Source organism: Sparus aurata, chromosome 21 (assembly GCF_900880675.1).
Source record: "Sparus aurata chromosome 21, fSpaAur1.1, whole genome shotgun sequence".
Classification (NCBI taxonomy): domain Eukaryota; kingdom Metazoa; phylum Chordata; class Actinopteri; order Spariformes; family Sparidae; genus Sparus; species Sparus aurata.
This window is the reverse complement of record NC_044207.1, coordinates 18,224,133-18,240,250: the sequence shown is the minus strand read 5'-3', so window position 1 is coordinate 18,240,250 and position 16,118 is coordinate 18,224,133. Positions and strand designations below refer to the sequence as shown.

The following is a 16,118-nucleotide window of genomic DNA, read 5'->3' as shown; positions in this document are numbered from 1 at the left end:
CACCTTTTTTTTTTATATCCGATCTTGCTCACCTAAGTATCCCCTATGCAGTGGCCCAGCTTTGTTTATGAGGCAGACTTGCGTGCTTATACGTCCCTCCCTTGAGATTAAGATATATGACCCATTTGTCATAGTCTGTCTACGTCTAACCTAGCACAGATGGGATGACAGAACCAGATATAATCATCTCCATGTTACTCCGCCACTGGATCCAGATCTCTATTCTAATATGCCGTCTAACTGTTTGCTCTACCAATTAGGTTCTCTTTTAGCACTCGACAGAAAAAAATACATCACCAAAAAGTTTTCCCTCAAACTTTAGCTCTGTTCCTCTGAAAGACACATTATTTTTCTCAGATCTGTTAGGGGGAACACTTCTGTTCATTACTTCCAAGTGTTTCTCTCATTGTTGCACAACTTCCATGGAACTTGCAAGTGTCCATAAGCATGCCAGAGTACCTAAGGGGCTTGCAATTGTATAAACGTTGAAGTGAAGGGAGTAATCTGTGGAATGTTTAGAGACGGCATAAAGAGCAGGTGGTGATACTCAGTAACTGGTTTTTTTTTAGAAAAGCTATCATCAAATTGTTCAAGTTCATCGAAAAACTTTTTTTTTTTCAAAAACAAAGAACATACAGTATAGTAAGGCAACTCAATCACAAGAATTAAGTGTTGTTGGTGTACATTCATGCAGACCATGGATTTATTGAAACTACAGTACTGTGCTTATGGCCTGATTAGGTTTAGGTCCAAAAATCACTTTGTTAGGGTTAGGAAAAGATCCTCATTTGCCTGTTTTTGTCACCACAAATATGGCTGAAGATGTTCCACCTTTCTGTCAAAAATAGCTTGTTTTTTCTCACAACAGGCACGGCTGGAAACTGTCCCGAGGTTTGCTTACAAATATCCACAGTCTCGATCCATGCTCGCTGGCTTGGTCGCCCTCTCGCCTCTAGCTCCACCATCCATGCCATCCCCCCTTATTAAAGTATAAACATAGTCCGTCAGCCACTCTATTTTTAATAAAGAGCAGAGTAAATGATTATTACAGCCACAGAATGAGCAAAATGCACGGGATTCCACTTAATGAAACTGTCGCATTAGATCAAATATTAGATCAGACAGAACTACAGCCTGTAATGCCTGAGGTCAGATGTATGACTGATATTCGAAACAGTTGCATGAGTCGCATGAGCTGGTTTTGTGAGACATCTCTTCCAGGCAGCTCTTTGAAAAAGCACAAAGTTTAATGTCAAAATGAAAACCATCTTTGTGGTGTAACTATTCAATTTTTTTTTATTTTTTAGCTTTCACATCAAATCTCACGAGGGAAGAATTAATCTGTGATGAGAAAAAGTTAAATGATCCAACCTACTCTCCCCAATAATTCTGTTACCTCTCCCTCAGGAAAAGGAGAAAAAATGCATAACCCACGTCTTCAAATGATCCCCTCTTAATGAATTGCGTACAGTCACAGAGTACATTTTTTCAGGCCTATATAGAGCGAGACTTGAGAGATTATAGCATACAGAAGGGGATGTTTCCCAAAGACGCCTGTCCACATTCTACTGTATACCCCAGTATGGTGTTTATGTTATGGTCGGTGGCCAAAAGCCTTCAAAGGACACTGTTCAGCTTTGTCAGCTTTAGGCAATGTGTGTGTGTGTGTGTGTGACTGTGTGTATGCGTGTGAGTATGTATGATGAAGGCAGCTCATCCTGTTCAGACATGCAGCCCTCCGTTATTTTTCTTTAAACAGCCCGACATACAGATCTCTGTCTGCAAACCACTGATCTCCTTACTCATCATGAAAAGGAAGTCGAGTACCGACTGAGAAGGCTTCTTATAAAAACACCCAAAATAGCCTACTGAAGGCAAAGTTAAAAACCGTCTGCCCTTATTCTTATAATGCTTGGCATGAAGGGATGATGTATCAAATGTTTGCATGCGTCCTTTGATTTGGCTCTGCTGTAACAAGGTCCAGATGTTCCAGGGGACTGGGGGCCCAATTTAAAGTGTCATAAACCTGTTAGCAGCGAGTGGAAAAAAAAAAAAAACGACCCAGGCATGCTAGGCTAGCTCGGCAATTCAAGGACCCTAATGTCTTAGTAATTTGTCTCAGTGGTAACTTCCCTTGTTGGTGAGTGTTTACTTGTTAACATTCCAGTTGGCGACTGTTAATGCTGGGGTAGCTATGAGGGCCAGAGGGGCACACGACGACCCCAGCGCACCTTGTTAGCTCTGAAGTCAGAAGCACGACACAGTTCCCCAACCCCGAGCTGCACTAAGCAAAAAGTACAATTGCATCAGTCTTATGGATCGCAGAAAAGAGAAGACTATCAATCAATTAGGTCACTTTATTTACTTAAAGTCAAGTGTAGAACATGGACACGTCTGTTGACTGGAAGTAACAGAACTAAACTCTGGAATGGGATACAAATTGTCTGATAAACAATGCTGAAGTAATCACTCTGTCTAGAGCCGCAGCTCCCACCTGGTCACCAGAAGGAAATGGAGGTGAAGAAAATCTGTAAATGCATTTTTTCTTTCCAGCATTAGCGATTTCAGGATGCAAATGTGGCCTGGTGGGTTTGTTCACACCATTGGTTCAGACTGAAATATCTCAACAACATTTGGTGATCCTCTGACGTCCAGTCAACACCCAATAAGATTTTACTTTTGAAGTTCTTAGAGAAATGTTTTCATGTTTTGGATGGATTGTCTGGATTCATGTCACCTCTCAGGTGAATTGTAAGAACTTTGATGACTGACTTTCCATCTAACGTCATCATCAGGTCAAAATTTCAGTTCAATACTGTGATTTAATACTTTTACCGGCCTGATTAGCAATTGTGAGCATGCTAACAAATTAGACTACGATGTGTAACGTGTAAAAGAGTTCTACTTGCAAAACACCAGTGTGTTAGCATTATAGCTGTGAGGATGTTAGCATGCTAATGATTTAGCTCACCGCACTACTGTATCCAAATACAGCCTAACAGAGCTGCTAGCATAGCTGCAGAATGTCAGTCTTGGTTACCTTTCCACTAACTTTGATATGTTTCTTGTGTAAAATACTTGATAATGCTACTTCTTCAGGCCTCTAAACAACCAAATATTAGAAATCACAGAAGGAAAAACACACAGACATACAGACAGACAGACGGGGTGAAAACAGTACCAGCCTTGCTGTCACAGCTGTTAAATATCATGAACGCAGATCATGTGTACTGAGAGAAAATGGAAATCTTATGCCCAACCATGACAGCAGAATTACATGTCGTACCCACCAAATTACACATTCATTGAAAATCCTTATTCAAGTGGGTTGCCAGTGAAACACTGTTTGTTTTCCATACATTTATGTGTCTACATGTTTGTGTTCTGGTTTGTCGAAGGAATTTATAAAACTGATTGTTTCAGTACAAGGTGGGAAATTACAAGCTGCTACCATGATGTAATAATAGATGTAATAACTGGTTTTACATTCTGTACATTTGTAAACAAATACCACATAGTAATGTACCCACTTCTAAGAAAAATGTAAGGCTAAAATTTAGCGTTTGGCAGCATTGTAATCCACACAGGTGGAGAGAAGTCTGTGTGACTGCTGGTTTTTGGCTTGTGACCATCCTCAGCTTTCATATAACACAAAATGGTAGTCTGTGAAGTGAAAGAATTCCTGTGGTTGCCACCCAGTTACTGTATATAACATAGTATTAACACTCTGCACAAAGGGTCTTCACACAAAAAGGCTCTAGTCTGTACAGGCCGTCTTTGTGTTCCCATGGAAGTTTCCACTGCCAGCCATGCAGGAGTGAGACAGGGCATGCAGGCAAGTCTAATGGCAGGTACGTGGAAGAAGGGAATAAGTGTTGGGATTTTTTTTTTTTCTTTGACTGACTCAGTCAGTCCAAATGAAATACAGCTGTTTTATAGACACCACACTGGACTGCCCCCATCTTTAGCTCTCTTCTCTTTCTCTTCTCATCCCCGTTTCTCTGTCTCTGCCCATTAGTTTCAGAACAATAGACTAATTAACTATGATAAAACTGAACCACAATTGACTGTAACATGGCAAATGGTCCTATGTTCTCAGGGTCCCATGTTACACAGATTTATAGAGCACGTAATGATTTTATACGGCAACTAGTGGAAACATGAGGAACAGTCCTATGTTTCAAGGGTCCTATGCTCCCAAGTGTTCATTGTTCCCATGGTCCTATGAGCCCTAGATTTATATGGCACATAATGGAAACATGACAAACGGGTTGCATGTTCCCCGTTTCTACACATGTTCTCTCAGGGTCCTGTCTTGCTCCAATCGTATGTTCCCAACCTTAAGGATTAGGGTTTTTCAGCGTGGACACAAGAGGGAGAATATCGCGCAGGGGAACATAGTACCTTGGGAACTTAGTACCCTTGAAATAAAGATACTCTCCCCTGCAGGCAAATATATATATATTTTTTAAAATGTGTTTCTATCAATATTTTTTGGTCTTGGTCCATAAACCAGCCGATAAATTGTTATGTGAACACAAAAAAACAGGCCGAAAATGGGGATATGTGGTTGCCATAATATGTAAGATAAAGTACTGCGTGTTACCTCTGCTCTTAATAGGCTTCTCTGGCATTTATTTACCTCTTGGGGATAATCTGGCTGCATACCAGCTTGTTGATTGGGACTTTCTGGCTGCCATCCAGCTTCTCAAACTCTCAACAGGCCCAGTCCTCCCATGTTCTGCACCGGGCCATTTGGTCTGTGTTTTCAGTCAGCTTCATGACATGTATGTGTCAGCATGTTTATGCACTGTGGTATTTTATGCATCAACAGCAAGAAGTCCCAATGGCTCTCTGCATAAACATGAGGCTCTTACTGACTACTGAGGTACATCATGGTGGGTTGTAACATAAAACTAAGTAAGCAGTACGTGCAAAGAAGAGAGTGTAGCAATTCCCAGATTCAACGGCTGTATTTGATTTTCTTGTGTCAAAATCATGTTTTATTACTTGATGTCTTTGATTGACAGTAGCATGCTCTGATTACTGTCATCAGGATAATAAACAGCACGAGTTCCGTCTCACAGATGTTTACTATACTTACCATGATTACGAAAACATGCCTTAACATCTTCTGTGGATGTAATTATTACGTAACAAGCCATCACACTGTTTGCGACAACCACTTGACCCGCAGCGAGTTTGTATTTAGAAACCCAGTAGTTTTCTTTTCTTTCTCAATTCTGTGTAACAAAATGCTGCTGCTACCTTGGGAGCATTTGCCTTTCATTATTTCTGTTTGCCCCGTCGCTGACAGAACGGTTGTTTAAGCAAAAATCCTCGAGAGGGGAACAGAAAACACTTTAGCTACAAGCAGTGGGAAAATGTTGCGACCCTGGAAGGAGCCAGTGTCTCCTCTGCCCAGGCTGAATTTCCATGTTTCATTCAGTGGCGGCATCACTGCTCCGAGAATGCGACAGTCTGGGTTTGGAACGCGTCCCTACCAGCTACTGCAGTATGTCTGAACTATAACAACTATTAAAGTATGCGTGGACACCACGCGCTGCTTGGACATTTATGCCCTGACAGTCGGAGCTCTTTCATCTGATTTCCCTCCATCAGAAACAAATTGTTCCCATGATGGAAAGAAATAGCTTGAACATCCACATTCCAAGTTGGAATCGCATGCATTTTCCTTTGCTGCCACTAAAGTCGTTCTCTGCAGGGCTTCCCTTTTGTATATTTTACATTCAATTATTTTGAATTGCCTAAGCCTGTCACTATGGCTGCAGGCATGGTTTACACATTGTACAACCGGAAGATGACCATTATTTATCTTTCATTCAAGCAGGAAGACCCTGTGATTTACTTTCTTAAGATTTGTTTTTTTACTTTAATATGTGTGTATATGTGTGTGTGTGTGTGTGCGTGTGTGTATCTGTGTCCTATCTGTGATGCAATTTGTCTCCCAACAAAATGTAAGGTGAATGTGGTGTAAGTATGTTTTGGGGCATTTTTAGTTTTTGAAATTTAAAGCTTTAGGAATATTTTGATGTTTATCAGGATACTACAGTGAATAACTGTGGACAGGATAATGTTGATTTCCCTGCTTGCTAACCACACGATTAACACAGAACCGCAACATCAGTGTGTCACCAGGCTTCTCCTTGTCTTTTGGATGCATGGTCTCCAAGTGGCATCCGAGCTTGTTGTTTTATCCTGTCAGAAGCTAATATTATGAGACACTCAACACGGGTTAATACTCATCATTTTTTCTTGTCATTGTTTTGGTAATTTTCTAGTTTTCATTCACTTAGCTGTGCTTCATCCCCCCCAACTGTATTAAATCTGCATGTCTGCAAATGTATGTGGCAGCAGTGTCCATGTAGAATCTCTTTTTGTGTTTTAGTAGTGGGAGGTTTGTTGAAAAGTTGATTCGCGAAACATCTATAACGACAAAATCCCGAGTTTGGAGCTTTTGACTGTTCAGTGCCCCTGCAGGCATGAAGAACACATGTATGATGTCGCCACTCTGGTCGAGTTCGTACTCTAACGAACACAGAAAGACCTCCCCTGGTTTGCTCTTGACCCAGAACCTGCAGACGGTCAGCTGCTTGTTTACATGGTGTGATGTTGTCCTTTAAGCAGCATGTGGTCAGGGCCAGTGGGGGGGGAGGGGTTTCTGATTAAGCTCTCCACACTTGCTCCCAACATGAGGCTCTCAGCACATGTAAGGACAACAGTGGCCTGCATATCCATGTCTGGGTCCTCGGCTGGGCCCCTTTGAAGTGGTCAGATGTGATGTTTGCACAGATGTGTGGGTCCAAAGCCAAGAGGCCAAACCCCCAGTACCCCTCTGGTGGTCTTGGCCCACCCCCGACTGCGAAGGAGGGAGCCTCTTGTCAGTCCCATCACGGGTGACATAACTTAAAGGGACCGAGCCGAGCCTCTAGAGGAAGTCATATGAAGATGGATGTCCATCTGCGGTATTTTTGTTGCTTCCTGCAATGGAAACAATAGACCTACCCTAGTGCAAAGCCAGTGTTGTACACCGGTATGTCCACTCTGGGCTAATGTAGAAACACAGCAGTATGACACGGTGGACTCCACGGAAGAGGAGCCACAGTCTCTGACTGTAGTTTTATTTTCTTTCCCAATTCAATGTAACAGAATGCTGCGGCTACCTTGGTAGCATTTGTCTTTCGTCATTTCCGCTGGCCCCATCGCTGACAGAACAGTCGTTTAAGCAAAACCTGTCCACAAAACATTTATGGAGCTTCACAGCAAAAAAGTAACGCAGCATTCTTCTAAACCACTGAGGTGGATGGGGACTTGTTTTAAAATGTAAAAGAAAACAGAAGAGAAACAGCAGTGTAACCCAAGTCTCTGTAAGGTTTGAGATCCAAAATAGGTTTGATGAGCTGAAATCTACACTGTCCGCAACAATCCAAGTCCGAGCTACAGTCTATTTATTGGTTGTTGTCATTGGTTGAAGTCCCCATCAACTTCAGTCTTTTAGAATGATGCTGCGACGCTGTTTTGCTGTGAAGCTCCAGAATTGTTATGTGAACCGCTAAACTTCTTTAATTGAAATTCATGTTTTATTTGCATAGGTGTGTCCACTGGTTTCTTTTGGTTATGATAATGTTTTACTCTCCAAAGTGATTGCTGAGAGGGCAGAGGTGCAAGAAACAGAAGCAGTCATGTGATCAGCAGGTTGAAATCAAATCACCAGACGAGCCAAGAGAAAGCAAAGCTTAAATTAATTTGACCAGCAGCACGCCATTGTTGTGCACACTCTCTGTTTTTCTTTTTTTTATGCAATGATGGATTTTGACCTCCAAAGCCAAATAATGCGGTAGCTGGTCTGGATAAACTGGCTTGTTCATGACTTGCATGATTGTCTGACTGCTCACGTTTGTTGCCTCGGTGGATCTATTTTAAGGGCAGATTCCCAGCAATTACTTTAGTGAGTACTTACAGTGTTATTGTGACTGAGACAAACAAATAGCCAGGGGCAACAATGATAAACCACATTTTTCCTGTATGTTACATTTTGGAAAAGCACAAATTTAGGTTTAAGTTTGATTTACAACAATAAGTGTACTTTTAAGCTGTTTTGTTTTTTGCTCAGGGTATTTGATTTATACGTTTCCTGTCTGATTGATTGTTACAGGTTTCCACAAAATCTCTCTTCCTCCACAGTCTGATTAAAAGCTTGTTCCATCTACTGAACGATCTTTATTGCATGTTGTGAACAAACACCAGCTGCCCTTGCCACAGGCAACTTGGTCAGCTCCACTGAAGTCGAGTAAACATCCTGCCTATAGCCTAACGTTTAGCGTCATATCACACGGTGGTCGTCAGGATGTGACTGGGGAAGATCTTGGACATGAATGACCCAAAATTTCACTGCACCATGGTCTTAGGTTGGATGACAACGAGGAATGAGGCACAAGCGTAGTCGTCCTGTTTTGTTTTGCTGTTTCTGTCGTATGGCTCGCACATGTGCAGTGTTTTTTAAGTTTCATAGTGAGTCGTCCTGCGTATTCATGAGAGCAAATGTTTTCAATTGATACTTGGCTGAAGAAAGGCACAACGTGTCCCGCGTTAGACATGCAGTACTAAACTTAGTCATGAAATAAAAAAAAAGATAAAAAAAAAACATCCCTTGTGATTTCACTTTTGAATGAAAACCTTTAGTGTGTTTTTTATGATCTCGCTGCTCCAGTTGCACAATATTTGAGCTACTACTGCTTCTCAACATTTTGTTTCTGTTACTAGGACAAAAGCTGACTTGCTGCACTCTGTACACCGATTTTTGACACAAATTATGTATGTTGCAGGAATTCAGGAAGGAACGGAGTGCACCAAGTGTAAAAATGACTGGGCTCTGAGGGCGGCGATTGCGCTGCTGTATGTGCTCTGTGCGCTGCTCACTATAGCAGTGGCTGTCCTCGGGTACAAAGGTAAGTCAAAACTGAGGTCAAAAACTGCATGTTGTCCAAGAAGTAGATTTTCATGTTTCTGCTAAAAACCTTGACGTTGTAAAGCTGTGGTCACATCACACGAATCCAAGTACTCTAGTGCCTTACAATAATGAGATTGGGTTTTAAACCACAGACTTGGATTCAATTTCACAAGCCCACTTTTTTACAACCTACTAAGATCTTAATGTTCTTAAAAAGTCAGAAAGGGTTAAATTATCATTAAGGGATAACATTGTATTTTATACCAGCCTTCTGTTGTTTCTAGCCATGCTAGGGCCTCCGCTTCGGTCAAGACTGACAAGTCCTGACAAATTTTGGACCGACTGCCATTAGAAACATAATAACAACACTTTCAATTAATGTTGATGACTTTATTAACCTCTTGGGCTGGAGAACGAGGCCTCAATGTTTCCTCCAGGCTTATATCTGTTACAATGAGTTTAACTTTGTAATATTATTACATAAGACATAAACACCTGTATTAAAAATACATGATTATAGTAGGATGTGTATCCTATTGACCTAAGTGATCTCCTGACTTGTCATCAGCAGGTCAAATATGATGGTTTAAGACCAAAAATCTGCAGTAGAAGGGGTTTTGCAGAATAATTAACTAGTTGACTACCGAAACAAGCAGTCACCACTCTGTTGTAGACTAATTGTTCTTTGGATATCATCCTAGATTCACCCTACTTTAGTCAACCCTTTACTGGTTTTATTTGACAAGAATTGGACATCATTGAAGGATCAAAAGATATTATGAATCTCATGCATTTAATCAACTATTCGACTGCTTAATGGGATCACTCAGTGACTGCAAAAATGCAGGTGTTGTGATTGCGAATACCCTGGAAGAGGGTAGCAAGCATGCTAACGCTTGCTACCCTCTACCAGGGCATTCGCTACACTACACTACTAAGCTTGCAACCATAAATATTGCCTGTTAACATTATCATTGTAAGCATATTAGGAATGCCGGCGTTAGCAGTTAGCATTTAGCATTTAGCATCACTGGCCAAAGCGAAGCTTCAAGAGTTGCCAGCATGACTTTAGATCATAAATCTTCTTTTAATTAGAAAAAAAATATTTAGCATAATTGTAAGCTACAAACTTCACAACGGCCACTGGTGAAAATGACAATGGGAATGTATATATATATATATATATATATATTTATGCATATAGCAAATATTCTTTATTCCTCTATGTGCAATCTTTGAACTTTGGCCTTTGTCTTTTTCTCAGAGGTTTGGTGAGAACAATATATGGGTGAGATCATATCACTGGCACCAGAATGTCAAACTAAATCCAACCAAGTCATAAAAATGAGTCCAAGTTTTAACACTTGAAGAGACTCCCCTGACAGAATCCAGTGTTTACTCTTCACGGAATTCATATCTTTAGGAGATTGGAAACAGATTCATTGTATAACATTGTTCTTACTGCATGCTGACTTTTTGCTGGTTCTCCCTGTTTGAACCTGGGCAGTAGATACAAAAAATAAGTTATTGCAGGTGCCATCAATATGGAATGTACTTTGTGTATTGTCCAGTTACACATAGCAGATTTATGGCCCCAATCAATCACAGAAAATCTGTCAAAATATCCTGCAGCGAAATGTTGACGTCCTACCTGCTCCACATGCAGGCGCCCCACCCCGGTGAACCGTTTACTTCAACAGCAGACTTAACTGAATTTGTCCAGAGGGGAATGACAAAACACGGTCCACAAGTCAAGATCTAATCTCAACCGTACCACATCAGTGATGTCAGGTTGTTTTGGGGTTCCCAGCTTTCTGGGTCTGTGTGAATGTGGAGCCCATGTGATTTTGATGGTTTGGCTCTAATGTATACCAGATGACCAAGCAGCGACTACCCAAACTTAACAACCCAGAGGTGATTTTATGGCTTGGTAGCAATTTGTTGTCTCGTGAACCACAGGTTGACTCACAAATAGCGGCAAGTGTCCAAAATAGTTTGAGTTTGCAAGAAACCAGAGCAGGCTGGGCTCAGTGTTGTGTTTTTTTCTGTTAGACACCCTAAACATCACACACTAAAGTTTACCAGTAGATATAAAACACACTTTTCTGCACTAATCAAGCTGTTTGTCTGTGGTGTCCCTCCAAATGATCCTTTCTGTTTGAGCCTGAAGGACTTGTTTGCATCTGCTCCTGCAGCATCGATCAGCATTAATCCGCCGGGCCTCATGTTGGGTAACTGCCTTAGTATGGCTCATAACTTGGGTCACAATAAGCCATACTCAAATTAGCAACCTTACATAACTCATAATGCTTTTCCAATGCAGGACTGTGGGGGGTGGAAAGATTAACGGAGGGGAATAAGAAAGTATGTGAGACATCAGGGAGGAAAAAAGAGTGTGGCAGGAATTTCTGCATCACACTACAATTTTGTCAGTATTATCAAGGTTAGATCTCAGCAATGGAGAATAAACTAATCTTGCAGGAATGTTACTGACAACAAATAAAACACATGCTCATGCAAAAACAAATAAATTAACATTTTAGAGGGAAGGAGTGAGGAGTTAACCGACCGCCCTTTCAGACAGGACCCATGTGTTTTTGTTTGTCCGGAGTGCATGTTATTGTTTCATGTTTTTGTCACTTTCTGGAATGATAACAGTGAAAGCTTAGGATGTTTTCCAGTACAGTTTTTAGACGCCCACATACGGACAGAAAAACAAACTGTGGAGGGAAATGACATAGACTCTTGCTGCAGATGTGAGAAGGAAAGAGAAAGTCCTGCTAGTGCGGTATTCAGAACGTGTTCAGAGTTCTTTGTGCTCATGAGCTGGAGTTTAATTTTTGATGTACTCTGCAAAATAAGATTTGTATTGATCAACAGATGAAGAGTTGCCCGGTTACAAAAAACAACAACAAAAAAACATAGGAAACTCTTCATCCTGTTAAACATCCTTTTGTCCAAAAGTGCTGTTACAGTTTCCAGTTATTCACTGGAAGGGAATGAATGCAGCAGCGCCCTCTGCTGTTCAAAATCAGTTTAGCATGTCAAGGTTCGATGAGATCTATAAGATTAAGATTGTTTAATGAAGTAAAAGTAGCTTTATTGTGTAGATTTACTCCATTAAATTAAATTAGTGTTGCCTACAGTTGAATGTCTAAGCCTCTCTGTAAAAAATCATGTGCAGAGTTTGACATTTTATTTCAAAGATAGTTTGGAAGACATGCTGTGTCCAGCATTTTAACTTCATACAATAAATGAATGATACAACTTTCAAGGAAGGAGAAGGAATAGGTGCCATTTCAAGGGTTTGAATGTGGTCAAAAACCACGTCAAATGTTTGAGACATTGACACGCAAAATATACTTAATTGATTTGAAGTTAAAGCACTCATTAAGCAGATGAATGGTTCCAAAGAGTGTTACATTATTATATATTGTATTATTATCATTATGTAACTCATCTATCTGTCTATTGTATCTCACACGGACCTATAGAAGGTCACTTTTCACAGGAAATACACATCCTGTTCAGTGTTGTACAAAGTATCTGAAAGTTATACTTGAACAAAAAAAGATATTGTGTTAAAATATTACCTTGTTAAAAGTTGAAGTTCCCAGAGCAAATAGTAATTGTCTGCATAAAAGTATTCAAAACAAGTGTACCATCAAAAGTATTTTTATGGCAGTAAAAGTACTCAGGTATCAAAAGAAAGAGTGACATCATGACAGTACTTGAGTAAATGTACTCACCTACTCACCATCAATGAGCTTGTGTTGGTGCCTGTCATATCTGTGAGGTGTTATTCTCACAAAATTATCACATTGCAGTCTGTTTAACTTCAATCATTGCTTTGTTTATAATAAACTTATCTATATTACACATTCTGTTCCCTGTTTTGTCAGTGGTCCAGAGAATGGACAACGTCTCGGAGGGCATGCAGAACTATGGAGGCAAGATCAATGCTGTGGAGACAGACCTGAAGAAACTAGGTAATCTCATGAGCACAAGATTAGAGAGCATAATAATGTTGTGCACATGGAGACTTTATATTTATTTTCTGCACGTTCAACTTTTTCAGACGATCAGGCCGGAGCAAAGTCAGTTAATTCCACGAGCGAAATCAAGACTTTCAAGACAGACCTGGAGGTATTACAGAGCCAGCTGAACGATATCGCCCTCAGGGCAACCCAAAACAGAGACATGCTGGATGATCTTCGGATCACAGGAGACGACTTGCAGAACGGCCACGTCTCCCTGCAGAGTTTTCTGGAGGGCAACGCGGCCTCACTGCGTGGAGTCAACCAGACCTTAGCCTCCTACAGTGGCATGATTGACGACCTCCAGACAGACACTGCACGGCTCCAGTCGGATATACAGAGCCAGGTCAAAGAGCAGAGCCAGACCCAAGTCAGTGTCAGCGCTCTTAACATTACTCAGTCCCAGCAACGGAATCTGCTCAGTGCGCTGCAGAAGACGGTGGAAGATGCAGGCCAGGCTGTGCAGAAACTGAAGAATGACTATCAGGGTCTGCAGCAGACGGCCAGGCAGACTCGGGCTGACACGGAGTGGCTGAAGGAAAAGGTCCAGAACCTCCAGGTTTTGGCTGCTAACAACTCAGCCCTGGCCCGGTCCAATGGAGATGCTCTGGATGACTTGGGCACTCAGCTCAGCACACTGGCCAGCCAGATCCAGAACGCCTCAGCTCTGGCCGAGGGGCACGACCAGAGCCTGCGCGAGCTGATGGACCACCAGAGAGACCACGATAACACCACCTCGTCTAAGTTTGACGAGATGGAAGCACGACTAGACAGACACGAGAACAACATGGACCGCGTGACAGGAAACGTGAGCTTCGCCTCACAGCTCCTGGGCGCCATCAGCTCCGACCTGAACGGCCTGAGGTCCTGCGCTGAGACAGTGATGCGACACACAGACCTGTTAGTGGGGCTGAATGGAAGCGTGACGGAGGCCCAGGCAGACGGCAAAGAGCTGCGCGCCCAGCAGGATGAGCTGAGAGCCAGGTTGGACAAAGAGGTCAACAACCTCTCCATGGTGATGGAGGAGATGAAGCTGGTTGACAGCAAGCACTCACAGCTCATCACCAACTTCACCATCCTGCAGGGTAAGATCACAAGGTGTACTTTGTGTGTGGGAATGGAACAGATTTTCAAAGGCCAGTACAATAATGGTGTTCGGGAGCAGGAAAAGCTGATAGCGGATTAATCGGCCAATATCATCAGGGGTTAATCACATGCGCATGGCCCCCCAAATGTAAGATAACCCTAACCCAATGACATGACCTCGATTTTGTGTATGGAGCCCTCATGTAAAACCTTACATCGGCACCGGCTGATCAGTTGAAAATTTAGTGGAAATGATCAAAAATGTTTCATATCATAAGATGGCTTCATTTAATTTAGTGAATTAAATCAGTACATCTACTTATCTTTCCTGCCCCGCAATATAACTGTCTTAGATTGGTTTTTATAAAAGCTAGGAATAGATTCAGAGCATTTCAGATAGACTGCGCCAAATTTTGACTCAAACTCAATGAAATGATTTACCGCCAAGAGAATGACTTTGAGTAGGCGTATACCTCTAGTCTCTATTACACTCTCCAGAGTACAAGAAAATAGATTACTGGTTTTCCTTGTGAAACATGTTAAGACCTCGACAGTAAAGGCTCTTGTATTTATTTATTTAAAAGCAAACAAAATGCTGACAAAAAGAAGCAGTGCCCCCTCGAATCAGCCAATTATCACAACATCCTCCACCGCGTTCATATTTGTTGTTGTCAGGAGCTCTTGACTCTGAGCTGACCTCTAGTGGATGTATGGCTTAACATCAATGCAAACGAAACAGATGCAGGTGAGTGTGCGGACAGTAACGGCTCCATCGTTTGAGATGGACTATTTTTCGTACATAACGCGGACATCAAAGAGTCTTAACAGCATATTCTGACACATATAGTCCACTTATCTGCTGTCATTATGTTTCAGGTCCACCAGGTCCAAGAGGCGCCAGGGGTGACAAGGGTCCCCAGGGCCCAGTGGGCCAGACAGGACAAAAGGGTGATAAAGGAGACAAAGGGATGCCAGGGTTGGTGGGACTTAAAGGAGAGAAAGGTGCTGCTGGACCACCGGGTGGGACAGGGCCAAAGGGTGCAGCCGGGCCTCGAGGTCTTCCAGGAGCCAAAGGGTCAAGAGGGTCTGGAGGTCGACCTGGAAACCCTGGTGAGAAAGGTGACCCTGGGAATCCAGGACTTCCTGGCAGGGACGGAATGGCAGGGATTCCAGGACCGGCAGGGCCACAGGGTCCCAGAGGAGCAACAGGTCCCGCAGGGCTGGAGGGGCCTCGTGGTCCTGTTGGACCCATCGGCCCTGCCGGTCCTCCCGGGCTACCAGGGCTGCCTGCGCCTGTACTTCCTCCCCTTTCAAAGCCTCCTCAGCCCACTCGGCCTGCTCAGGTCCCTGAATCCCCCAAACCACCTCAACCTCCCAAACCAGCAGTGGAACAAGAAGGCACCGTGTCCCGGCAGGTCCAGCCCCCTGTGGCCACTGCTCCAACACCTGGTGAGCTCAGCAATTACAGAAGGCTATAAGATAGATTCTGACACATCATAAGATGTGATTTTACTTCCATATCGTAATATTTTGTCAATGGCTCATTACAGGTTGCCCATCTGGATTCAAAAAGTTTGGAGACAGCTGCTACTACTTCTCCTCTGTTTCTCAGAGACTCAACTTTGACGAGTCCAGCCAGTTTTGTGCCAACATGTCATCTTATATGCTCATTATTAATGATAATGAGGAACAGGTAAATAAATGTAGACCCTGGGAGTTACTTCAATGCATTCACTAACAAAGAATGCAACTATTTTATAAGATAACTTAAAATCTAAGACCTGTTTTTCTAAAAATGATTGTCCTTTTGCTCTTCTGTCCTTAGACATTCGTGAGAAACGCAATTGCAGGAAAAGGTTATTTCTGGCTCGGCCTCACTGACAGGGAGGAGGAGAATGTCTGGAAATGGGTGGATGGAACTTTACCTGTGTTCAAGTGAGTCAAATTGGTTTTACAACAAATCTGTAATCAAAGGAATGTAACTAACAAACACATTGTATGTTTCTTGAACTTCGATGTATTTT

The 16,118-nt window shown here is 42.3% G+C and overlaps 1 protein-coding gene across 1 annotated transcript in view; it reads left to right on the top strand.

Moving 5' to 3' along the window:
* colec12 (collectin sub-family member 12) overlaps nt 1–16,118 on the top strand; it is a 34,291-nt gene that overhangs the window by 15,544 nt on the left and 2,629 nt on the right. The window contains exons 3-8 of the mRNA XM_030403680.1: nt 8,847–8,969; nt 12,874–12,960; nt 13,050–14,093; nt 14,971–15,543; nt 15,645–15,787; nt 15,920–16,029. Of these exons, the coding sequence (XP_030259540.1) occupies nt 8,847–8,969; nt 12,874–12,960; nt 13,050–14,093; nt 14,971–15,543; nt 15,645–15,787; nt 15,920–16,029 (2,080 nt within the window). The remainder of the gene's footprint in view (nt 1–8,846; nt 8,970–12,873; nt 12,961–13,049; nt 14,094–14,970; nt 15,544–15,644; nt 15,788–15,919; nt 16,030–16,118) is intronic.